The sequence below is a fragment of the Rhea americana genome, unplaced genomic scaffold (genome assembly GCF_003343005.1).
Source record: "Rhea americana isolate MKP2758 unplaced genomic scaffold, rheAme1 scaffold_85, whole genome shotgun sequence".
Lineage (NCBI taxonomy): Eukaryota > Metazoa > Chordata > Aves > Rheiformes > Rheidae > Rhea > Rhea americana.
In genome coordinates, this window is record NW_028187034.1 from 2,725,663 (window position 1) to 2,751,478 (window position 25,816).

Sequence of the window (25,816 nt, forward strand, 5' to 3'; positions counted from 1 at the left end):
AAAAAAAAAAAAAAAAAAAAAAAAAAAAAAAAAAAAAAATCAGTACACATATTAAGAAATATGTGTGGAAAGTAGCCAACTTCATCAACTGAAATGGTCAGTTTTGAGAAAGCCCACCTGTACACCATGCATGGCAGGGCCACAGCCATTATAGCACCATGCACTAAGCCTTATCCATATTCAAGAGAAAACAGGCATCCGGCATCCGGGTGCAAGAAATACTAATAATAAATAAATTAAATGAGACTACTAAAAAAAAAAAAAAAAAAACACAGATGAATGTATGCTGATATCATTAGGTACATCCTCCCACTATAGCATCTGCCATATTATTTTGTCTTATTATGAGCTCTGACGTTGCAGCCTTCTCTCTAATGCACATGTTGTTAGAAAATACTAGTAAATTTGTACCTAAGCACCTTGGAAAGCTGATAGTATCAGTAAAACTAAACAGCCACAGCAAACATGGAATGTGAATGGAAAATGAGAATATAGTCCCAGATCACTAAAGATACACAAAACTCTAATAAAAGGTAAATAAAGGAAAGTTAGCAAAAATAATCAGCTGATTCAATTATGATGGCAACACTACATACTATGCCTACTAGTGCAGTAGCTACAATATCCTTTTGGCTGWACAGGCCTTTGAGCTCTACAGTAATGGCTTCTCTCTGGTGTATCTGTTAGAAAAGTACTGTGTGGTCATATTCGATCTCTGGCTATAGAATGAATGTGTAAAATGACAGAATAAAGTRAACAAAAATAATATTCCTAGAACATAACTAGTCTCATCATGGATTAATCTGTAACAGAAATAATATTTTAACAATCACTGCAGTGAATCTGAAGATCAAATAGAAATTCATACAGCCTATTTGGCTTGTAGGATGCTTTCATTCAATCTACTGTCTTCAAAGACTGCGTAGAATATTTGTTCTACATATGTGTAGCRTACACAGCACTAGCAGTTGAGTGTCTTTTCTTCTGCAACTGTAGTGACTTGAGGTTGAGCTGCAGCTGATACATTCATTTGGAAAAAGTCGAGCTATATTCCATTTTCCATTCATATTACATTCTTTCATAGATTTTGCTTTTATTACTACTGTCAGCTTTAAAGAGTGCTTTGGTACATATTTACAACGTTTTTTTCTAATACAGTCATACCTAGATTCATTATTATTATTATAGTACATGGACACTGAATTATGGCTCTGTAAAACTTTGAGACAAAAGTTGCATCAGACAAACTACTCATGTCTTCTCTGTAATACTTTGTGAAACAGTGATCTTTTGCAGGTAGTGCTATAAAGGCTTAGAAGGCAGTTGGTCCAATGATAAGTAACAAGACTCTCTTTCATGGAAATATTCTTTGAGGATAGCTGAAAATAAATCCGTGGGAAAAAAAAAAAAAAAAAACGCTTTTGAAGTTGCTCTATCTTTGTAAACATGTCAAAAATAAACAAAGAAGTGATAAGTTGATATGACTGTTTTTTTTGTTACTCAGTACAAAATGGCTCAGTCTATACCGGCTCAGTGCATACACACTCTCCCTGTCACGTGGGAAGAATAAAGGTAGAGGAATATGGATAAACAGAATGTTGGAAATCTGTTTTGATTTAAACCCGGACACAGTTTATGTGACTGATTGTTTGACTTTTCTCTTTAAAAGTAGGAATACTAGTAGGAATTTGTAAAGGACTATGATCATGTTCTGCTGACATAACCACAACTAAACAATCCATCTTGAATGAAGGAAAATATAAAGGTCAGTATCTACCACTGTTCCTGACAGTGAATCTGATAATATTATTTATAGAATAATATACTACTCAACATGAATAAGCTTTACAGAATCATATACTAAAGAAACAGTGGCATTTCTTAATAGCATTTTTCTTGGAACAACAAACTAAATCACATCACTAAATATTGGCTTTTGCTGCTTTATTGCTTGAACCAAACAATTCATAAAGAGATCAATATTGCAGGAAAAATACYTTTAAAAGTGAGATTCAGGTTTTTCTTTAGTTATCAACTATTTTAAAAATTTGCATATCACAACATCATTCTGTATTTTGTTAGTTCAGTTTTACAGATTTTGCCAGTTTTTCTCAGCTTACCAGCTGAACAACATCATAAGCAGTGTTATGGTCCTACATTTTGTGGAAAACAATTCTGCCTTTACAATAAATCTGCTTCCTTTAATAACTTAAGAAAGATACAGGATTTCTATCTGATATAGTAGGATTGTTCAAGATAGGAAGAATTAGAAGTGTTACCATAAGAACAGTAACTTCTACTCTATGAGCAAAGGTTTTTGGTTTTGTTCTTGCAGAGCTCAGATGAGTACTAATGCCCAAGACTAGGGTAAGTAAGAAAAATGGATGCTCATAAACAGCAGCAGCAAATTTCTTTCACCAGATAGTCTATTGCTTCCAGAATAAAAGAGGCAGACAGGGAAGAAGTGGTGATATAGGCAGATGTAAAGTGGCTGAAAAATAGTTGTTTTSAAATACCTTAACAAGGAAGCAAATAACAACTAATACTGATTTTTTTAGGTCAGTCTTGTTGGAAATTAGTGCGGAGCCTGCTAATGTTATTGCATCTGTGGGCTGGATGAGTATCCAGATACTCCAGTCAACTACCAATGTCAAAATCTGGTCATTGCAGTCACAGAAGTAGGATATCTCCATCAAAGAACACATTAGAGAGTTATATGCCTACAACCATTCCTCCAGAAACTTAAACAACTAGCTCCAAGTGCACAGCAGCAGTGACCCTTTGTGGCAGGAAGTTCTCTGTATTTTAGTCTCCTAATTATCTCTTGAGAGATGAAAATATGTCAGTCACAGTTTACTATTCAAGAAAAGACAATTTGGCTTCATCTGCTTCACAGGTTTAAAGATCTGTCAAAATGACTCAAAAAGTGTTCACTGAACTTTTCCAAATCTCAAAAAAGRGCAAGATTTGCTAAAATTTGTGCAGTGCTGCATTCAAACTATCATATGCTGTTCCTAATAGTTTAATTTTCTCATCTATTTGATAAAAGCCTATGTCAAAATTTTTTCCACCTAAATTAAGGCATTTATCTGTAGTTCCTATTTTAACTGGAAGTTCTCTGAACTGGCAGTGAGGAAAGACAAGTAGTTCTAGTCAGTAATTTAGTCCTCAAGTGGGCTGACTTCCCCACTGAAGATTTTATGCATCTGCTTGCACTATATATGAAATATAAAGTATCGATGTTCCCAAATTTGTCACCTCAGGTTCCTAAAGTTAGGAGAATAAATCTGTGCCTTACTATGGACCTAGTTATTACTGGTATAAATGCACCTTCCCATTTGGGACTTAGCTATATTTGGATATGCACTTTTACACTGGTATAATTGTCTTTACCATACTTAGGGGAGTTGTACTACTTTAGCTACACTGCTATAGTCAAACAAGCACAATTTTCTGGTGCAGACATACCCTGTCTGTTTATTACAAAGACTTTATGGCTCATTTTCTAGTGGTTTGTAAATTGGGACAATCTTCCCTAATAAGACTGGAGGGTAAGAGGATTCGAAATTAGGATATGAAGGCAAGTGACAAATACAGAGATGACAAGCATCMACCTCCCAAACCTTTCAAAGTTCTGTTCTGTCAGCATTCCTCTTAGTTTATGCTTACAGCCTGCCTAACTGACTGTTTTTTCATTACTCCAGCCTTYAGTCTTTAAAAGATAAACCTGCAGAATGAACCAGCCAATGAATATACCAATAAGCAATCTGATCCCAAGCCAACTGCTAGTCTATCCGTTCCAAGTGTACTAGCAGCAGGCTAGAGTTTGTGTGTGTCACCAGTGTCTCAACAGGCAAAAGGCTGCCTTCTTATGTGAGGCCTGGTCTAAATAAGAGATGTCTCAATCAGCTGCATTCAGTTCAGCCACTGTCTCACTGTGCAATTAATTATGCCTCAGCTTTACCATCTATAAAATGGATCTGACAGTAATACTTTTTTYATGAGAGCAGAATGAGAATAAAAGACTTAATAGAGATATAGTTATTTGGGAAAGACAAGCGAAAAATGAGAAACTACAGTAATCATCCTTAGGAATCCCTTTGCATGCAAAATCATCTACAGCATGAACTGAAAGCCCTATAAAACCTTAGCTTTTAAAAAATGCGGCAATCGTATGCTCTRATAATAAGTCTTAGAGCTGATTCCTAATCCTTTAGAAAAGAGTGTGGTTGCTAAATTATCAAGTATGTTAAACAGCAGTGGACAACGGGCCTGCTACACTACAGAATAGGAGAACAAGGAAATTAAATGAAGAATAGCTTTCTGTGTGTATTCTCTCTGGGAATACAACACCCTGCTTCTGGATGGCATCAATAAAGTGAACTTAACAAAAGTGTTGCGAGATTCTGAAGCTGTAGTTTCATGAAACACATATGTGGTGACAATATCAGCTTAAAAATTCCCCCTTCTTACATACTGCTGCTCTTTTCTGCTCCACACCAAGGCATGCACGTGAGGCTGTGCTGCAAAACAGATCAATTAACTCAGTGTAAAGAACACCATAAAAACGTTCTTTAAAGCCATGGATCAATTTCTCAGGCTAGCTCACAGCATAGACACCAATCTGGAGGACAAACGTTGAGGAATACATTAAACTGGCATTGCCGGAGGATACTTTGAAAGTACTTTGATACTTACGAAACCACTGTATGGCTAYGGAGCCAATGTGTATGTGTATATATGTGTATATACATCCTCAAACAATTCAGACACATGTACATTTATGTCTCTTGGTAATCCACCTCTACTASTAATGCAAGCTTTCTCTCATACATATGCTTCAGGGCAAGGTAACACTGGCATTCAAAGGATTTTACTTTTATRATGTAAGGAAGGAGCCAACATATACCCTCAAATCATGATTTTCTATAACAGTTTTTGTGAATGAAATATCTGCTCCTGAGCCAGTATCTGAAGAATTCAGATCCTGAATAGCTGCTTGTCTCTGCTTCAGTGCCTTTGCCCTGTTTCTCAGTGCTYTACTTAGTCTTCCAGATTTCAGCAGAGACAGCTTGTAGGGTGTATTGTACAATCTGAATGTAGTGCCATGGTAATAGGTTTCTCACTGGGAATCAGAAGATGATAGGATGGACAAGAATGRAGAACAGTGTGTGTTAATAGCCCTTCTTCATGAGTGAAGAGGGATTTCCTTGTGAGGAGGCAGGAAGTAGGAAATTTTCAGATTAAAGGAAAAAGAGTAAATGAAGAAAAAAAATGAAGGAAATAAACCACGCAATCCTATTTCCAAGATACGTGATAAAATTCCTCTACTGCCAAAATAATCTTTATTCCAAGCCAGATGGTTAAGATACCCTAGATATACCTGCTGCAAAATAGTCAGAAGCAGAGGGGGGCGAGACTAATGTCCCGTTCCAGTTCTTTCTGTTCCACCTCTTGCCTTAGAATTCTGCTGAATGTGACATTTTTCCCTGGCACCTAATACACAGAACTCTGCTGCTAATTTTATTCACAGAGTTCTCATGCTGTGTAATTTGAGGCCAGAGACTTCTCCAACAGCCTGCCAGCCACAGAGTACACACCCTCCAACACTGCTTCTGCGGCAGAGAAGTGGGGGAAGGGAGAAGGAAATAAGCCAAACAAGAAACAAGCTTTTAAACTTGTAGGAGATGTCTGGCTGATTTTTGGAGCTCAGATCTACTGGGGATCTTTCCCTCTCTCTCCCTACCCTGTTTGTCAACAGACTGGTCCAGTAGATCTGCCAACAATTACACAGGCACAGACAACTTCTTCCTTTTTTTGCATATTAAATTATAGCTGGCTGCTGTAACTAAATCAGGCTGTTGATGACAATTTCTGCAAAATTACAGTAAGAGGTTAAAAGACAGGCTGGTGTCTCTTTTCCACCTTGGTTGATATTTATGCATCTGAGAGAGATAGCCTATACTGTAATAGTTTCTACCAAAAGGAGAATGATAAAGTAACTTTCAAAACCTGGCCGGCTTGTCCTCAAAAAAGGATTGGGCTAGCTGTACACCCATTTAACCAAGAAGAAAAACTTTTGTGTCAAATACCCTCTTCACTACTGGCCAAGTAGACAAATTTTTCTTGAAACTTTTTAGTGGAATCATCACTTTTCATAGCAGTGGAGAAAGTATYGAATCGAATCCATTTTATATAGTAGTTATTTCTACCCTAGTGATGGTTACATCAAAAGGAGACCACTCCATGCCACTATCTTCTTCCAACTCCTTATTTTCTTTCTCTTGACTGTGTCAACACAAGGTGAGAGAACTACAAGTTAAAAGAAAGGAAAAAAAAAGAATCTTGATAACAGGGTTATATCAATAACTTCTTCTAGTCCAAACAGTTTATACCAAAACAAAATAAGATGTATTACCCAAAGACTTCTTTGGACAGTACAACTACATCCTAACTAATGTGTTTTCTGGTTTAATTATGTTGACCAGTATATAGCAAGTATATACGTGGTTTTAAAAAATGGATCTCAGATCTTGCTGTATGTCAGGTGATATTATAGCCCAAAGACCTAACTGAGACTAAATAAAAATCTCTTGAGAATTTGAAAAGAAAGAGCTGGGACATTTATTAGTGTTCAGCTGCAACAAAAGATAATGAGTTCTGATGTTCAGGGAAATTTCTCTGCATTTCCTCTCATCATGGAATATGTGCCTATGTAAAGAGAAAAGAGAGGAAAGGCCATGCAGATGAACATGATCCTTTAGTCCTTATCTCAGATGTCAGATAAACAAAAGATTGGGCATAAAAGTAAGATAAGTTCACATAATGACCTGGAAGAGTGATTACCATGTTCACTGGAGGGGAAAAAAAAAAAGAGAGAGAGAGAGAGAGAGAGAGAGAGAATTGGAGAAAAGTTAGGGACAAGGGACAGTGGACAAAGAAGAACATAAATTAGTGATGTAAAGGGAAGAAATACAGATGTGTGGGAAAAATCAAAGTTAAATAAGGACTAGGAAGAATCCATGTCTCCTCCAAAGACATGCATTGCATTCCCAAACTTGACCCACATACGTCTGGCTTTCTAATTTATGAGAAATGTGAAGCTGACCAGCTAGTAGACTGCCCATAAATTATTTCTCTTGGCTAAGCCAGTATGATTCACATTAGGAGAGACGGAAGGAAAACTGAGGAATAAGAATCTAGCCTTTGCCCTCACTTGATGATGACTGCTGGAAACATACCCTGACAGCACCTAAAGAACTGCAAGTGTCCTGAGGTGACAATACTCCTTGCCAGGACCTCTCAGACACAAGAGCTTAGAGATCAAAGTCTTTTTCTACTGCTTGACTGTGTGGCTGCCTAATGCAGTTACACTTTCAACTCCAGGATACTTGTAATTTTGCTGACCAAAGCTTTCCTCAGAGCATTGCTTTTTCCATTTTCTAAAAATTTACTTCCATTGTTTACCTTCTTTATTTCTCTCTTTCTATACTTCCTTTTTTTTCTTATTTTTTTCTCATTAAAGAAATTGTATCAAAAGACTAGCAGGCATTAGAACTTCACTCTGCAAAACCTACTGCAAACACAGTGTAGTACAATGCCCACTCTAAACAGCAGAGAGTCTAAAGACAGTCTGGAATTACTTATCTCTGTTCTTCTCCATATGTTTGCTGCCATTCTTCTCACTGTTCTACACTTTCCTTTCCTATATTTTTTTCTGTATTCTTCATTGGAAAAAAGCTATTTGAAATGCTAGGAGGAGTATTGTTATGAAGAACAGAACTAATATGCAAAAAAGAATTTGTCAGGACAAGGGCATGTCAGAAATGACTGCAGAGATTATATGTATATATATATATCTGCACTTGTATTCGGTTGGTTTAGTGTTTCTCCAAGTTATTAAGGTAGATTCAATAGCATGTTGCCTGCCTGACTTTCAGTGGAAGTAGTTTTTGACAGTATCCAATTGATCTACTGAAAGGTTGGGCTGACATTGAAAGAGCGCGTGGCAAGCTTGAGGAATAGGCCAAAGGAAAATCATGGAATTCAGCAAATCCAAATGTGAAGTCCTGCACCTGGGATAGAATGTAGGCTGGGTGATGGCTGACTAGGTAGCAGCTCTGCAAAATAGGACTTAGGGGGTCCTGATGGACAACAATTTGAACRTGAGTCAGCAGCGCACCTTTGTGGTGATGACACTAACAATAGGCTGAACTGTATTAGCAAGAGAATAGCCAAAAAGTCAAGAGAAGTGATTCTTCTCTACTGATCACTTACAAGACCGCATCTAGAATACAGCCTCCAGCTTTGGAACCCCCAAAACATGAGAAATATTGACTACCTGGAGAGAATTCAATGGAAAACAAGCAAGATTGATAGAACGCTGGAGCACGTGAGATATGAAGAAAATGAGGGAAATGGGTTTGTTTAGCTTGGAGAAGAGAAGACTAGATAGACTTCCTAGCTAATTCCAYGAAATAAAGTAGGTTTAAAGAGAAGACAGAACTAGACTCTTCTCCTAAGTGCACAATGGAAAGACAAGAGGCAACAATCACAGGTTGCAACAGGGGAAAAATCTCATTATACATAAGGAAAACATTATTCAACACAACACCAGAACAAGCCAAGAGAGACTGTGGGCTCTCCATCCTGGGAGATTTTCAAATCTAGACTATGGGGAGCTTGATCTAACTTGGGCATTATCCCTGTTCGGAGCAAAGCGTCAGACTAGATGACATCAATAGGCACTCTGCAACATAAATTAGTCTGTTCAGGTATCAGTTGCTCTCTTCAGAGAACCAAAGTCTCCACTGAAGTGTACTGGCCACTTTATCCATAACAATCTGCTTAACCTAAATTAAAATCTCACATTTATTTGGAATATGTGGAGATTTCAGACCAAGTCCACAGCACAGTGCTAGAAAATCAAATTTATTACCCAAAACGAAGAATAGAAGGTAACTGGGGGAAACACAAGTAAAGTTCTCCTAAAAGCTAAACTTTAAAAAGCATTACTTTAATAACTTCATAGCAAAACAATGATGGATATTCTGAGACTGGATTACCAGTAAGAAACAATCAACTGACTTCTATGCTTTGCTTATATCACCTCACACATCTGTAAATTCTTTCCTCTTCCAAGACCAATTTTTCCCTTCTCACCATTTCCCCTTGTGCCACTCAGCCTTCTTCCAGCCCACTTGTTTACTCAACTTACTTTCCTCTCCCCATTACAATTTTGTATCCTCTCCTCTGCTCTCCAACTCACCTTTGTCCCTCCACTCCTAAATCTCTGATCCTGAGACAGAGCAGAATTCCTCAAGGCACTTACCATAATAGCAACTTATTATTTGGCTTTGGGCCAAGTCCTACCTTATCAGCTCTGCCCTGTGAACTGGTATATGGAGTGTGGGAGGAAGCTTTGGAAGGAGGAYCAGAAAATCCATACACTGGTGTGATAATCCCAGGAAAAGCTAAGGCTGCATTACAGATTCTTGCAAAATAAATAAGACTTTAATGCCTCAAGGACCTTAAAGGTCCTGAAATGTTACCTGACAAATCAAGCAATCAGTAATTGAAATAGGGGCACAGGGGGAAAATAATCAGCATGAATTTGAATATAGGTACTAAACTTATGTGCCACACAAGCTCTAGACATRCACAAATTTTAATAGCAATAAATGTAGCTCTTTAGGTTTTATTTTGTCTTAGTAGCCTGGCTCTCCTTACATTCAGTCTCTATTTATACCGGCTAGTGACATTGCCTTTAGACATCAAGAATCTCTTTATAAGAAATAAAATGGTTTATAGAAGCTTAGTATGTCCAGCTATATGTCTGACACAGAAGGGGGAAAAAATGGCGAAAAATTTACACACTTTGAAATTGGACTTTTATTGCTAGTGACTAGTGAGCAACCATTGAGGGTGTAGAGGTTTACATATACATCTAGTTCAGAGAACAAGAATCACAGTAGATAAACAGATTCACCACATACCTATCTGAGTACTGGTGCTCATGTAGAAATTGGTGTTTTGGAGAAATTATTTGAAAATTCAGTACAATTTTGTTCTCAGTTACAGAGAAGTCACTGTTCACATACATTATACAACAGAGATAATGATGACCAGCGCACCTATGTCATGATGTAATTATACAGAGTTTATGAACATCAGAAGTTTTCATATTGGAAAATGTTTTCATTTCTTTCTCCCTTGAATTCATCTTTTTGATTCATCAGAGCAGGCCTGTAAACCCCATCTATATATTTTATTTCCAGTAGTGCTTTAATCTATATGTTTCAGCAAAAATTGAATACTAAATACATTTCCCTATGTCAGAAATACAGTTCAAATTCTTACCCCTCTGATGATTGCCTTGTGCTTTCAAAGGCTAACAGATTTAGCTAGGCTAACAGCAGATACTCTGCTTTTACATACAATGCTTCTTCAAATCTCAACAAACTATTTGTTGAAGTAATAGCACACAGCTGTGAAACTCAATATAACTCATCACTATGTGAAAGGATATTTCTTTTTAAGCAGATTTAAATTTTATCAAATGATCGGTGCATCTTTGATTTGTTTTTTATAACTTTTTCTCACCTAAGGCCTTTCCTGGGCTCTTAGGCAGTAGAGAAATGCAAAATTTAACTGTGAGTTATCAGAATAAGAAAAAAAAATCACAGCATGMAATAGTTCTTGATTTCTCATTTGAGTCCCAAGTCTGCCTTTAGAAAGATTATTCATAGTTAAAAAGTTAAGTATATATATAAGTCTGTGCAAGAGTATCTTCAGCACAAAAGGTCTTAGTTAATGGTTAGATCTACAAAAGATTGATGCAGTATGAAAACACGAGAAAGAAAACTCTAGAAAAAGAACTAATCCTTTCTAGTAAGTCTATTCTCCAAATAAATATCTGCCTGAGTTTCCTTTTGTTGACTTGGTTTGAGTCTTTATGTTTGATTGGACATACAAAACACTGGTCAACACTCACCACCTCTGCCTTTCCATTCACATGAATTGTTAAGAAGACATGGTAACCATGCTTAAGAATTCACATTTGAATTAATGCTGCCACAGAAGTGCAGAAACTTTACTTAAACATGATAGTTTGTATAAAAGATGCAATGGATAAAAGCAGAGATATAAGTCCAGACAAAAGTTAACAATAGTTACTTTTTCTGTTACAGCAAATTATCTAGAACTACAGGTCAAGGATATTTGCTACATGCTATTGATTCCAATCAGAATATCCGTTGCTTATCTTCATAAAGAAACAACCATTTTTAATACCTCTGTGGGCATTTTTTCAGAGTGTCTGCATCTACAAAAATCACTCTTCCTCACAAAACAACCTATTTATTTCTGTAAGCTACAACTGTATGGTGTACCAACATTCCAGTGGAGATTTTTAGCAGATGTTTGTGTTTTGCTGTTTCATCTTCAGGGTCCTTTAAAGGAGCTACCAGTCTTTCAGGTTTCTCAGTCTCCCAACTAAATTAGTCAGCTGTTGACTACAGCTAAGAAGTTAAGCTAAATTAAACTTTGAAATTCCCTGTACAATGTATCTGTTATCAGATGTACTTCTGGTAGGGGAGGTAGAACAGCAAGGCTCAAATATTTTGCTTTCCGACAGTTAGGAGAGCCAAGCTTTTCTCTGAAGTTTTCTCAAAACTTCTATATCTTTTTCAAGACCAGCAAAATTTCACTGATTTTGTGGCAGCAAAAGCTGAACTACTGAAATAGCTTTTCGTTTGACTCCATATCAGGTGTGTGCATGCATGTAGATGTGTGAATCTGCACACATGCAGCTCTCATCCTTGCTCTTAGTTGAGTAGTAAAACACAGTCTTAAACAATTTACATGGCAACATCAACAGCTGGTTAGTTTTGATGACAATATATCATATTCCCCTGTTTCTTCCAGGGTTGTGCACTTCTATGCTCTAGGTCAGAAAAGAGACAACTGTCTATCTTTTTATGGGAGGAATATGGAGTATGGGAGGCGTGTGTGTGTGTATATGTGTGTGTGCGTGTATATAGAAAGAGACAATGCAGAACTTACTCTTTTAAAAAGCAGATAGGAAAAGATATGGTTGCTTAAGAAGAGATGGCATAGGATATAGGTTTTTTACCTGTAGGCCAGGAACTGTCATCTAAACCATAGGCTTTTGAAAGTGGCTAGTAACTAACATGTGATCAACACCCACATAGACTGATGGTCTCAATTAAATCCCTATCAGACAGGTTTTGTCTCCACAAAATAATTATTCAGTGGTACTAATTGATCTCTACCATTGGCAATTTCTGCAAAAACCTCTAGAACAGCGGCCTTGCCAAATCTCCATTAAAAGAACAGCAAGAGTCCCAGTGATAATTGTGAAAGATGGCTCAGGTTCTAAAAAAACTGAGTTGAGATTCAACTCTCCGATGTAAAAGAGGTTTTGCAAACCTGGTTACAGTATGCTGGTGAAATAAAGAAAGACTTCCTCTCTCAAAACTACATAGCATTTACTCTGAGGATACATCAGAGATTTCTCTTTCCAAAATCATTTGTCTATCATTTTCACCAGCACTTTTTCAGTAGAGAAAGAAAAGGGAAGGTGTAAGAAGTGTGATTTCTGCTGTCTGTATTTCCATGGCTACTGGAAAAAAAATAGAAAAGGAACTGGACACATCACAGCATACAAAGTATTCAGTTAACAAATTCCAATGTAATAGCACAGAGAAACACACTAGCTTTGTTCCACCTTCATCCTCCCCTATCACACTAAAAGAACAAAAGATCAGCAACAGAAAACCAAACACATGTAAGAGGATCAAATACGTCCTTCAGAAATGTAAACTTCACTAGAAATAGGATGAACAGCTAAAGAAGTCACTTTTTTTTGTTTGTTTGTGTGAATCCTTTATGAAGATCCTTTATTACTCTTATGAGTAAAAACAACCTCTATGCTGTTCCAGTAAAATTTGTTGTACCATTGCTGAAAAGGAAGGATGGAGAGGATTTAGAGTGTACCTGAAAGAGAAAMCATTTGTCATTCCTTCACAAGTCATTAGCAAATTTTGTCCCTCCTGAGCCAAGGAAGAACCATTCTCCTTCCCCTCTCACTTGACATTACAGTTTTGGGCAGTGTAATAATATACATGCTTATGAACAATATTAATAAGTACAAAAAGAAATCTATCTCTATTAATAAAATACAAGAAAAGCCCAACTAAAAAGAGACCAAATTCTGTGCAATACACAGTATAAACTTGGTAGCTTAGAAGGAGTCAAGTAGTGAACAGATCCTCTCTGTGAAAAGGAGGATCCCCTTGCTTCACGCAAATGAAACTTCTGTCACAGGCTATACTGACCAGAATTAAAATCTAGAGCAACWGAAAAGGTTGGTACATTGTTGAATGTATTTTACCAAGACAGGATGCAACATGCAATTTCTTGCATCATTATATTGCGTAGTCTTGCGCAAATCATTGAATCTACTGGTGTTTCAGTTCTTTTTCCTTCAATAGGAGTTAAGTGCTGTTGGAAAGATAAATTCCAAAACAATCAGACAACAGTAATGGAGGATATGGAGGTACACTCAGGGAGCTCAGAGATATACAAGCCTTCTTGTATAGCCTACTACATTGTTCTTTATTTCTAAAATTAGTGGTTAAGACGTTAGAAACATCAGCAGAAGCACAGAAAGATAGCAGAGATGATACATTTCAAAGAAGTAAAATGCTGCAAATTGTGTCTTGTAGGTCTCTGCATCATACAAAAGCAATATATTAATGATCATTTTTCTGAAACTATCTCACTCTTCTTTAAGACATCAGCTTCTGTGTCCCGCTGAGATCCAAACTCAAGAGGCCTGGGAACTACTGCCTCTTACAAATAGCTGTCAAAATACTATAACACCAAGTTCCAGGTATTGTTGTATGTCATTCAGAACTGTATCACATACTACCTCTGATGCTACACTTCTAGCTTTTATTTCCACTCCCTAGACATGGGATAGTCACAAAGTTTTGAAAGGAAAGGTACAAAAAGGCATTGCAATAAGATGATTTATGTAAGAGATATGGTCAAAATGAAACTCTTTGGGAGTTGGAAACATCCAAGCAAAAATGTATGCCTGTACAGAGCAACAGTTCAAATGGGCAGAATCCAAAGACTGCAGCGTAAATMTCTCTGAGATTGCTTAGTCTAATAAAACTGTTTCAAATACTGCAAATAACATTGTAAATCTTTGGAACAAAAAYGAACTTCTTCCCAATTGCCTGGGAAAAAAATGAAATTCACATACATATGGTTATGAATGAGGTGATAAAATGATTGTAAAAAGGAATGGTTAAAATAAAACTGTAAGCAAAACTTATGGTACACTAATAACAACAGGGAAGATGTACTTCTCCTAGGAGGATAAAAATGAGTCCCTCTTTAGTAAATTTTCTCCCCAGAAGAGCAGAGGATGAGGTTATTGCAGAAGATAAAACTCAGATTTTCTGTATGAAATTTACCTGAGAAAATCATAGATGCAGCCAAAGACAATGCTGCTGGACAGCCAGTGCTGGAATTTGGGTCCATTCTCATTATAAGAGGTTTAGTATAGGTAGCAATACTAGAGATTTCCTTCCTGCAGTCCTCCCTGTACACTACCTAGAGAGATAAAGGAGAGAAAACACAGGACAGCTCAGTGTATGGGTCTGATTCTGTCCATGAACTCTGTAGAGATTCTCTTTTAGTGCCAATCAGTTTATGATTTGTTTGTATCTGCCTATCAGTAACTGGACCAGGGCCYTTCAATTCATTTTATCAGGGTGGCTGAAATAATAATACAGAATTATGACTAAGATTTGTTAGYTAATGAATTATCAATAAATTAACAGTTGACACAACGTCTGCTCCTTTTCTGATGCTAGTCACAGACCTTCTTAGCTAGTACTTTCCACTTGGGATATTGACAGGGAAAGACCCAACTCATCATTTCAGCATCACTGCTATGGAATTCTGCCCACTTCCTGTTTACTCAGAAACATRTAACTCCTGTACAAACCTCTGGCTATTAAATCCATCTGACTGTGCACTAACAGCTCTGAAATAAATTACAAAATTTTAAGAAGGTAAAAAAAAAAAAAGGTTTGTGAAAGAATAACTATCAAAATTTGGGTTAGCACGAGACTCCAATTGCTAAAACTGAAGTCAGATTCCCCCAGAAAGCTGTTTATGCTGATTTAAATGCCACAAACCCTCTCCTACCACCAACCTTGTATAAACAGGAATAAGTAATGAAACCACTCTTCTGTTGTGCTAGTTTATCCTGAGATAAAATGCCTGTGGTAATAGTTATACAGGCTTGTCCATTCCAGTGTGAATAACACCAGAGTGGCAAATACAACAGATGTTTGATACCCACAAGTGTCTGTYGTAAAGAAAACTGTCTGTTTCCATTCCCTTAACCTAGCGTCTGGGATTCCCACTGGGGCTAACAGCTTTTCTTCCTGCTGTTAGTATCCATTTGAGAGTAGCTAGAAGGTGTTATGAAACATAGATCTACTCTTTCAGGACTACCTTTTTCCTGCTTTGGTAACCAGAGCCAAACTCTTATCTGGAAATTACACAGGAACATCTATTACTATTTTTCATTTGTATTATCTCCTTTGGGTGATATTGCTCGAGATGTTTCGCTTTTCCACATCACTTACAATGCAAGCTAGAGAGTCTCAGAAACTCACTGATGGAAGGGACTATTAGCGACCTACTTCTAGTCTCTCAGGTATCTCTTGCAGCCATTTGCTATTCACAGCTTTTGAGCCGATCATCAGAAGAGTCACAAGTAAAAATGGAACATCTAAACTTTGATTCTAGGAATACAGATCTCCCAGGCAAACCAAATAAACCATTCCATGGACTATTAATAAGTAACAGAACCTAAAAAGCCTAATTCAGTCTGATATATTCCATCTGGCAAGAATAAAATAATTAGYATACACAAAACAACTGATATTTTCAGTTACCAGTGTGTAAGATATACATATATCTGAACAAGTATGTTCATTTGCAGCTTTACAAAAGCATATATGAACTCAAGAACAGCATATCAGCAGAGTCACAGTAAACAAAGACTAAAGTTTTCTGATTTATACTAGGGATTAAAAGATTTTTTTCCTGTGGGTATTGTGAGCTCTTCCTCTCATATGATACATATTTCACATACATTCTGACCATCTGACCCTTCYACTTTTCACACACACATGGTATCATAAACTACACTGAAGAAAATAAGAAATTAAGAACTGCCACACTGGACCAAAAAAAAGTTCTCTCTAGCCCTGTCTCTAACAGTGATTATAAACAAAATGCAGTAGAAGGAATGTAAGAGCAAGGCAAACATATATGATGCTTTCTTCTAATCCCATCTCAGATCTCAACCACTTCATCTTAGGAACTTCCTAAACTGGATATGGCCTGTACAAATTTGGTAACCTTTTGTGGATCTCTCTTCCATGAATTTGCCCATTCTCGTCTCCAACCCACAAAGCTCTCAGTACCACAACATACCTTGGCAAAGACTTTGACAGGTTAAATCTGATAGGTGCTACATTCTAGGTAAATATATCTTTTCAAAAAGATAAAAATTCTGCTCCCCAACAGGAAAGGTTTGACTGTACTTCTTCCAGCAAAGGTCTACCATAAATTCTAGCCAACTTCTAATGTATTTACATTTCATCTCCATACAAATATTCCTACTTATATTCACTCCCACTACTCCAAAAGATTTTGGTACAGGGTTTTTTGAATACTGAATCCCAGTATTATATGGTTTGTGGTTATATAGGGCACCTCTTTGTAAGGCAGTTCATTTGAGTTAAGAAGACTAACAATATGATATTTCTTCAGTTTTCTTTTTTTTTTTTTTTTTTTTTTTTTTTTAATAATATGGAAGAGGAGACTATATCTAGGACCTTGTGAGAGGTGGCATATTTTGTAGCTTCACTAAAAGCAGGTAGAAGAAACAAAAACATATTTCATAATTCACATGAAAAACACTAAAGAAAAAAGTTCTTATAAGGATTTCTATCCTACTTCTAAACATAGGTGAGACCAGCGCTGATCTTTGCCTTAAATGAAAGCAAATTGGTCCCTGTATATGTGGTCTATAAAATGCTTTAGAATGGTTTTAACTGATAAATGCTGCAGATATACAAGATATTTTTTAAAGATTTAAAAAAATGCTGTGGAAACTGTTTCCAAATCTAAATGCAATATGGATGGGCTCTAGTTCCTATAAAAGCCTCATACTGCAGTAACTTCAACCTGATTTATCTTTCTTGGCTTATATCCTAGAAACAGGTTGAAGGCTATCATGGATACTTTAGGATATTCTATAAGCTCAGATAGCGAAGCAACTCTATACTACACTGTGCACCACAATACCATTAAGATGCCAACAAAATTGGGGAAACATCAAAAACAAGCAAGGAAAAAAATAATTAAAGGTCTAGAGAGGCTGATTCACAAGGAAGATTTAAAATAAATAATTCTGTATAGCARGGCTAACCAAGGACTAGAGGATATTGTAACTGTAAAACCAAATAAAAGGCATAAACATCACAGAAAGAGTGAAAAAGAAGGGTGATTGAAGGAGTTATATGTGAAAATAATGAGATAAAAAATATACAACAGAAATGTAAATGGAAAACAAAATAAACATATTAATGAAACCTCTACATTTTAGAATATGTTTCCAAATAAAAGAGTCATATTATTTATTCAACAAATGAGCAAGAAAAGAAATGGAGGGTGGGTGAAAGATGGCACGCTAGGTTCCCTGAAGACTAAAGTTCCTTGTTAAACACACACACACACACACACACACACACACACACGACAAAAGGCAGCAGCAGGACAGGCTTCCTTTTTAAAGTGCTAGTTATACATTATGATCCTAACATCAAATATTTCAGGTACATTGGTTAGTATGGACTTGGAGCAGCTTATAACTCAGGTTTTAGTTATTTATGTGTAGCAAGAAAGTGAACAAGTGAAAATGGATGAGATCCCAATTAACCCTACAATGGATATATAACTTAAAGGGGAGAGCCAGTCCCAATCTTTTCCTGAATGAATCTGAGATGATAGTTTCAGTAATGTGGTTATATATTTACTGATGAGTGCAGTAACACAAACTTCCTACCCAAATTCTGTCAYTTCACACAGATGAAACCTCAGTGATGAGATGCTATGTTGCCACAGCTCTCCATGTCTGTCAATTCTGGTCAGACTTGTATTAATGACCTAGAAGGATCAGACTTTGTATTCTATTCCTCTTACCACCATAAAAATCCCTCTTAGTTAATGAAATAACAGACAAGTAYGAAGACCTTACTCTCTACCTGATAAGGTTATCAAACTGCTTCTCTCTTTGTAAATAAGCCTTATTAGGAACCAAGAAAAAGCATAAGAAAAGATTTCCACTAATTAGGATGGCTTTCACATCACACAGAAAAATTATAATGACCAACCCTCCACTTGCTCTTCTTTCACCAGTGCACAAATGCACTCATTCCCATTCATCAGACATGAATGAAGTCACACTCCAGTAGCCATATAGTTTTAAAATCATTAAACTCTCTAAACTACNAAAAAAAAAAAAAAAAGGCAAGGGGTAAAAGATCTTCTGTCAGCTACCAAGTGGAAATAGAGCCTCTAGCTAATGACCTCAAGATACTGGTATCTCTAAACCAGAATCTAATCTTGGTACTTCATCAAGAGTATGCGAAAGTGCAGTGMAAACCCCACATCAGTCAAAAGACTGCTAGTGCAGAGAGTCAGTGTTTGTCAAAATGAGGAATAAAACAGGGTGCCTAAAATGTAATATTGCTTCCCCTACTAGTGCAGAACATAGAAAACCCAAAGACCATTTCAGGAAATGTAATGCAAATAAATAAGACAGAGAACATTAAACTGATTGAATTAATCTTTGTCATATTTGATTCAATAAAGCTTCCACTTTTGAAATTACCTCAGGCTGCTGGAGAATTTCCAATTTATCACAGAACTTGGCATCAAAAAGATATCAGCAACAGAAAAACATAGTTAAATATTCTTACCCCATCTATACCTCAATTATTTTTCCTCCTTTCTATGATCAATTAATCAAGGAAGAAAAATCAAAACTCACTTTTGCAGCACCTGCCTTTCCCGAAGGATAATTTCAGATGTATTACAGATGTGTATTACCATTTCATTACAGTCTGGGTTGCTTTTTAACCCAAGAACTGTTCATTCTGAGCTCTGAAACAGAGATTTTTTTTTACTAACAAATATACTTCAGATAGATGTGACTTACAATCCTTTATAAAATATTCTCCCTTCCCAGAAAAACATTAAAGATCAAGAGAAGTGCCCCAACTGGATTACAGAACAGAAGTGACTCTCAATGGCATTTTTATAGTTGTTGTTATTGTTTGATAGAGGAAAAATAAAAGTGTGTTCAAAGATGTCTTCATCCTGAATGAACAACTCTGTAGCAGATTGACATAAAGAGAATTCATAACTGAAAAGGTTACGATCAGGATATTATGGCCGTACATATTGTAGMTCTCCATTTACAACTTTCCACTTCTCCTAAGTAAGCTCAGATTTAAAATTTTTTAAGCTTCTACAGCACCTTACCCAGTGGAACCCCAACAGGCCATTTTGTCTTTAAGTAAGAACAGACAAAATTACACAATTTGAGTTTGCTGTTGCCTGCAGAAAGCACCTTCCTGAGTATCTGTGTTAAAGACGACCACATCAAGACCGTGGTCTGCAGGAAAACGTATTTCCGCCTTCCTTCAAGACCAACAGGTAAACCAAGTACTGCAGCTTTAAGTGCAGGAATGTGGTTTAGGGCTGTTCCCTCTTGTTCCAAGCAGTATCTTCCAGGGTTAAAGAAATGAATAGACAAATTCTGGCCATAAGCCCTTGCTTTCCCTCACTCTGATCAGGAGGTCGCATCTTGCTATTCCCTTCCTTCTGAACTTCCTGCTTCATCGCGACAGAAGTCTAACTCTGCCTTCATCTGATGGAGGATGAAGCACCCATTTACCTCCAGACAGTTAAGTCTGCTCTTCCCTTTACTGATAAACACGTCAAGCAGATCGTCAGTCTGTCGATGTAAAAGGCTTTTACAGCTAAGGGAAGGTGGGTGCCAAAGATTATTAATAGTGTCCCTTGATTAGTTAAGGGAAAGATAAATGTGACACCGCCACCAAAATCCCTGAATATCTGATACCAGTGAGAAGTGGGTATCACCTGCCGAAAATAGAAAGAGCAAGAGAGATTATATAAGTGGGGTTCCTACCCCGAGTTCCACCTTTCTTTAGCTGCCTCCAAACCTAACCTTTTCCAGCGTGCTTGAGAGAGATCCAAAAGGTAAGTAGCAAGAAATGTTAACACTTCCACAGCAAGCGTGGATTCACCCGCTCCCAGAAGAAACCCAGGACCTTCGCCTGAAGAAAAGTAGATGCGAGATTGTTCTAACATTCCGACCCATCCCTCTTCCCACAATTGAAAGTCAAGAGAGATAAAGACTTGCAAATCTTCAAAACAGAGGAAAGGTTTCCCGCAGAGAAGACTTCAAGAGAGAAGAAAGAGACATGTAAACAGGAGGAGATAGCTGAACATATTGAGAGGAAGGGGGGTGAGAAAATGGAAGTAAGATAATAGGGGAAGAGAGAAAGCGAAAAAAAAAAAAATGGGAGCAAAGACTTGGTAGACAGAATTTACTAAAGTGCTTAGTAGTAAACCAAACCAAACTAAAGCCCATCTCAGGAATTAAATGTCTCTTTATGCACAGATGATGGTAAGCGATGAGATATAGTTGTTCTCCTTGGCGTGGTCATTAGGAATATACAGGAAATGCGTCTCCCTTTTTGCAAAGCTCTCTCGGGTTTCTGCTTGTCTGCAACTGCAGCTTGAATGCTTAGTGTAGGGGCTCCTTGCTGTTCATTATGTTTTCCCTAAATCGTTTGCTTTTGACAGCGGTGGTTTGATTTCTATTTACTTGATCGTTTACTTAGTAAGAATGTCATCATTCTGTTGCTAGCGGGGAAAGGAGTTGATCTACACGAAAGCTTATTTGCAGAAAACTTGGAAATCCACGATATAGATTTTGCAGAGTTCAAGCAGTAAAACTGGCAAAATCTCAGAAATAAAGAAAAACACGTCATCCTTCTCTAAGAGGTGATGAGAAAAAGTTGAAGGGTCGAGTGTGAAACTGTCAATTCGTGAAACGCCTTTTTTATTAGAATAACATAACATTTTTAACTAAAGCTTGGTGGCTAAAAGCTTCTAGAAGTTTGTTAGCTGTCCTTAAAACGGAGGTACTGCTGCGGTTATAGATGGGCCTCAGCAATCCCTCCACTTTTGATACAAGTTGTCTGTTTCGCACACCTACCTGTCGTTGCTTTCGTTTTTCTGATTACGATCGGTACGATGTCTCCACTTCTGAATCTGGGACCTGAAATTAGGGGAGATGTTATCTATACTATATAAATGACTCCACCTAATCTGAAGCCTCATTCGCAATGGTTTCCTCTTATTTTAGATCTTCATAACAAATTTGGGCCTTAGCGGCCTGATAGATGCGATTAAGAGGGAAAGTGTAGAGGAGGCGAGGGACGCATCGTTAGGGATGCGAAGTAGCTCCTGAGCTCCCATTCCTGAGACATCAGCAGTGAATGAGCCTCAAACACCGGTTAACTACGCGCCTCTGGCTGGTTTTCTTGGCATGAGGTTATTTAACCCGATTCGCGTCTGCCAGCCCAGCAGGCGATGCTGCGCATCACCTGTGCTCAGGCCAGCTACCGGGCTTGAGTTACGTGCAAGGGCAGCCCTCCAAATGTGCTCCTGCGTTGTCAGCAGAGCAGAGCTGACACCGAAATACGAGTCACCCGCAACAAGAGCATTTTCACTGACTGATGATCAGGAACCTTCCTGTTTGTAGGGCCTTAATAGAGGCTCCAAGACTCGAAGTACGAGCAAACCTCAGCAACAAATTTGCAAAGGTTTGTAAGAAAGAAAAACTGTGGTGATTGAGGCCCAGCTCCTTTGTGGATTGCGCTGCTGCTGCATTTAGCAGAGAAGGAAAGTAGATGGATGTCATATTAGACTGGTGACCTCTCCACTGGAAACAAGAAGGAACTTTTCCCTCTTCTTGCACTTAAGAAGAAGTAAAGAGACGCCAATTACAGAAGATTATGCAACAGGCACGTTGATTTTTTTTTCTTGTAAATAGTTGTATATCGACGGGACTACATTTCAACTAAGTGTAAAAAGGACTAAAATTTCGCAGGTTTTAACCTGTGCTCCATGAGGCAACGTTAGTAAGTACTTTTTCAACTCCATTCTCCAAAAGGAACTCCGCTGAAGCAAGGGACTAGAGTACTGTTTTCCCTTCACCTCCCACNAAAAAAAAAAAAAAAAAAAAAAAAAAAAAAAAAAAAAAAAAGCTGTGGGGAACAGTGGAGAGCAGCCGAGCAAGAGCTGTCAATGTTGGAGAGTGAGCGAAGCTCTTCTGTGGGGGTGCAGTTTATCTTCGGTAAAAACCCTACTGCACAGCTCCTCTTATGTCCAAACTAGAGAGAGAGAGTCGGCTCCCACATCCGTCATCGTTGTTTGTCCTTGGAGAAAACAAGGTCTCTCCTGCATCTCAGGAAATACAGGATCATGGAGAAAAAGTTCCAACAGGAAAAAAACGACAGTCCCTCCCACAGCGAAGAGTCGCTGTTAAAAAAAAAGGGGGGGGGAAGAAAAGGACCCCAATGTCACCTCCTCCTCCATCCTTCTGCGCTCAGTGGCACACTAATGACTCACCCGTTATAGCTGAACTTGGGCCACGGGGAGGAAGGTAGGGGGAGGGGAGGAGGCTCGTACTTTTAAGAAACGCTGAAGAGCGTTTCTTGAAACTAAAAGAGCGAATTGAGGGGTTTTTTTCAGCAGCCTCCTCATTTTTTTAAGGCCTCTTTCACAGTCTCCCTCAGGACAACGGTGCAATTGCGTCCGCGGGAGGGAGCGGCGGGATCGAACTGCACCCGCTGATACTAGTGTAGGGATCCTGCAGCCACCGCGCTTTCCTCCTCCTCCTTTCTTTACTTGGAGTTGCCAATATTCCTGCAGAGATTTGCCCTACTACCGGGCCCTAACGTTGGTTATCTCAACCTAGTGGCTTCTGCCCAAAATCTGAAAATAAGTTGGACTATTTGCCATATTTTACGTTAAAAGTGGGCACAAATTGGAGTAAAAGAAAACCCCAACAAAATACATTAGGATTCCTAAATGTTTTATTGGCTTTTTTGACGATTTAGGCAAGTGCCCGATCCCGCCTAGGAACCTTACCACTGCACAAGAACTACGTCTAAGCGTACTATCACCTCACATCTCGTTTCACCATATTATATCATGGAATATTCTGCAGCATATTGTGCATTACAAATGGGATCTGTAGGATTCGCAGGGATGTGTTAATTAATTCAGCGAGGATGATGCTTAATATGGACTGGCCCCAAAGAAATGAGGTCTAGAAGGAGTGTGTGTGAAGGGGGGGGGAGAGAGAGAAGAAAGGAGAGACGTTTGAAGCGTTTGAACGTTAAGACAAATGTTCAAAAACTACATTTGCTTCCTGACCTCAAGAGCTGCTTGAAGCTTGGCATATGCTGCAGTTCCTTACTCATCATTGGATATATCTGGTAAAGCTGATCCTGCCTTACTAAACGAAAAGAATCTGCTCTGCACCACTAGCCCTTTCACTGCATCTGGAAACTTGACCTTGGCACAACTCTTTCTCCAGTTTGTGTTACAACAGACTCTGGCACTGCTCCAGCAAGGCTTAGGCTCCAGGCTTTTCCGCGGCTGACCCCCACTGGCATCCTCCCCCCAACCTGGTCCCCACAAATACATCCCCTCACCCTCTCTTCAGCAGAACGCCTGCTTCTGTGGACTGATTGGTGCTTTGCAAAACGGAGAGCGACAGTCCATGGCACGTATCCACACAGAGCTATATAGCTGGCACAGGTCCAGCCTTTCCCGGTGTGCCATCCCCACACAGCACTGCAGCTTTGGTCATATGAGCAGAAATGATGAGGAAAGCACTTTTTAATCTTTTCGCACTTGCTTCCCTGTTCAAACAGTTGCAGGATGGCTATGACTGACGTGCTCAGCGCTGAGGATATCAAGAAGGCTGTAGGAGCCTTTTCAGGTGAGTGCTTTTTTATTTCCCCCCTTCCTCTCCTTAGCACAGGACATGTTTCAGCTGAGGGAAGATTACAGGACCTAGCTAGATAAAATATCAAATGAGGATGTGTACAGAAGTGCAGTGAAAGCATGATGGGATTATCAAGTGCAGGGCTACATCCTCTGCAAAGTTGTCCTGTAAATTACAGAGATTAAATGTTAATTCATTTTAAAGGAAAGCAAATGGTAACTGCAGAGAGACTTTGCTTTTAGCAAGGGGTTAGTTACAAAAGGAGCAAAGCTCTAGGTAACCCAGGGTTGGTTATGTTCTGATGTGCGATAGGCTAGTCAGCCGTGGACGTCGGCAGCTTCCCAGTTTCCCGAAATTCAATTTCAAGTATTGCAGAACTACTCTTTCTCGTTTCAAGGAAGTAAGAAACAGCTCTTCTCTTTCTTCCTATAGGGAACCCCCAAGTGGTTTTTGCTTTTCGGGATGGAGTAGGGGGCAACAGTAAGTAGTAGTGCACTGCTTGACTGCAGAAGCTTTCTGCAGGACAAATGGCTGCAGTAATCACTAAAAGACTCTTCCAGGTTTCAGATATCCCCTACCCCTTCTTAAGTCGCGACCCCCAAACTGACTGACAGGGATTCAAATAGTTATCAAATAGTTACTAAGGTTGTTCTCAAAGAAATGTCAGAAATTGTGCTCTGTTGCACTCCTTCACTCCCCCCCCTCCACCCGCTGATACTACCTGGCTAATCATACCACCCGGGACAGCAGCCTCTTTCTCCCCTTGTCTGTGCGATGACCTTCCCAAAGAGACAAAAGCACAAAGTCAGCTGAGCTCGAAGGAGCTCAGCACTCGGAGAGTCAAAGGGGCTAACAAATTGCTCTGCTCGATCCAGCAGCTTTTTTCCTCATTAGCTTCTATTATTCTAGGACCATCTCGAAGTCCTGGAGCGGATGCAATTAGCAGCAGCTAATGACAGATCTCAGTCAAGCAGATCCCGAATGACCGAGTCGCCTTAGTTTTATGTAATAGGAAAAGCTACGGCGGGAATAAGGATGTATCGTGCCAAAAAAAAAAAAAAAAGAAAGAAATGCCCACAGCACCTCTTGGAGGTCACTGCACTGGATTTCGCTAACACCTTTCCAAATCTACATCATAGTCGTTAACAAGCCTGCGTGGGTGGGGGCAAAAGCGGGTGCGGTTAAAGGACAAGACAGGTGGAGCAGATAAACTAATTTATCTCCTCTCCAGTTTTCAAGGGCTCTTGCTTCTCGCCGGTGCCTCGCAAGGTCTTGCAGGTAKCGTACAGCACTCCATTGCAGTGTTCGAGCTTACAAACTACTATTGCACATACCTTTAGCGGGAGAAATGCGATACTGATTTCTAGTTTGCCTTCAGGAAAAACAGAACAGAACTGAAATAGCCATGTGCTCCAGAACAGTTCTCGTCAACGTTACGCTCCGTGGTCGAGCAAGAGTGCTCCTTTTATTTATTTTTTTCCCATGAGTGGAGATGTCAGGATGTGTCAGATACAATCTAATAGCTAGGGTTCACCTTTAGGACAATGTTTTTAGCATAAAAACATTTCATTAACTTGTCCA

The 25,816-nt window shown here is 38.6% G+C and overlaps 2 protein-coding genes across 2 annotated transcripts in view; one reads left to right on the forward strand and one right to left on the reverse strand.

Moving 5' to 3' along the window:
* Positions 1–25,816, reverse strand: part of NCF4 (neutrophil cytosolic factor 4) — a 58,026-nt gene that overhangs the window by 13,509 nt on the left and 18,701 nt on the right. Inside the window, exon 2 of the mRNA XM_085323633.1 lies at positions 21,431–21,493. The gene's annotated coding sequence lies outside the window, so the exon portion shown is untranslated. The remainder of the gene's footprint in view (positions 1–21,430; positions 21,494–25,816) is intronic.
* The window catches only part of PVALB (parvalbumin), a 6,634-nt gene continuing 4,953 nt past the window's right edge, over positions 24,136–25,816 (forward strand). The window contains exon 1 of the mRNA XM_085323422.1: positions 24,136–24,229. Coding sequence (XP_085179548.1) covers positions 24,169–24,229 — 61 coding nt within the window. The 5' untranslated portion in view covers positions 24,136–24,168. The remainder of the gene's footprint in view (positions 24,230–25,816) is intronic.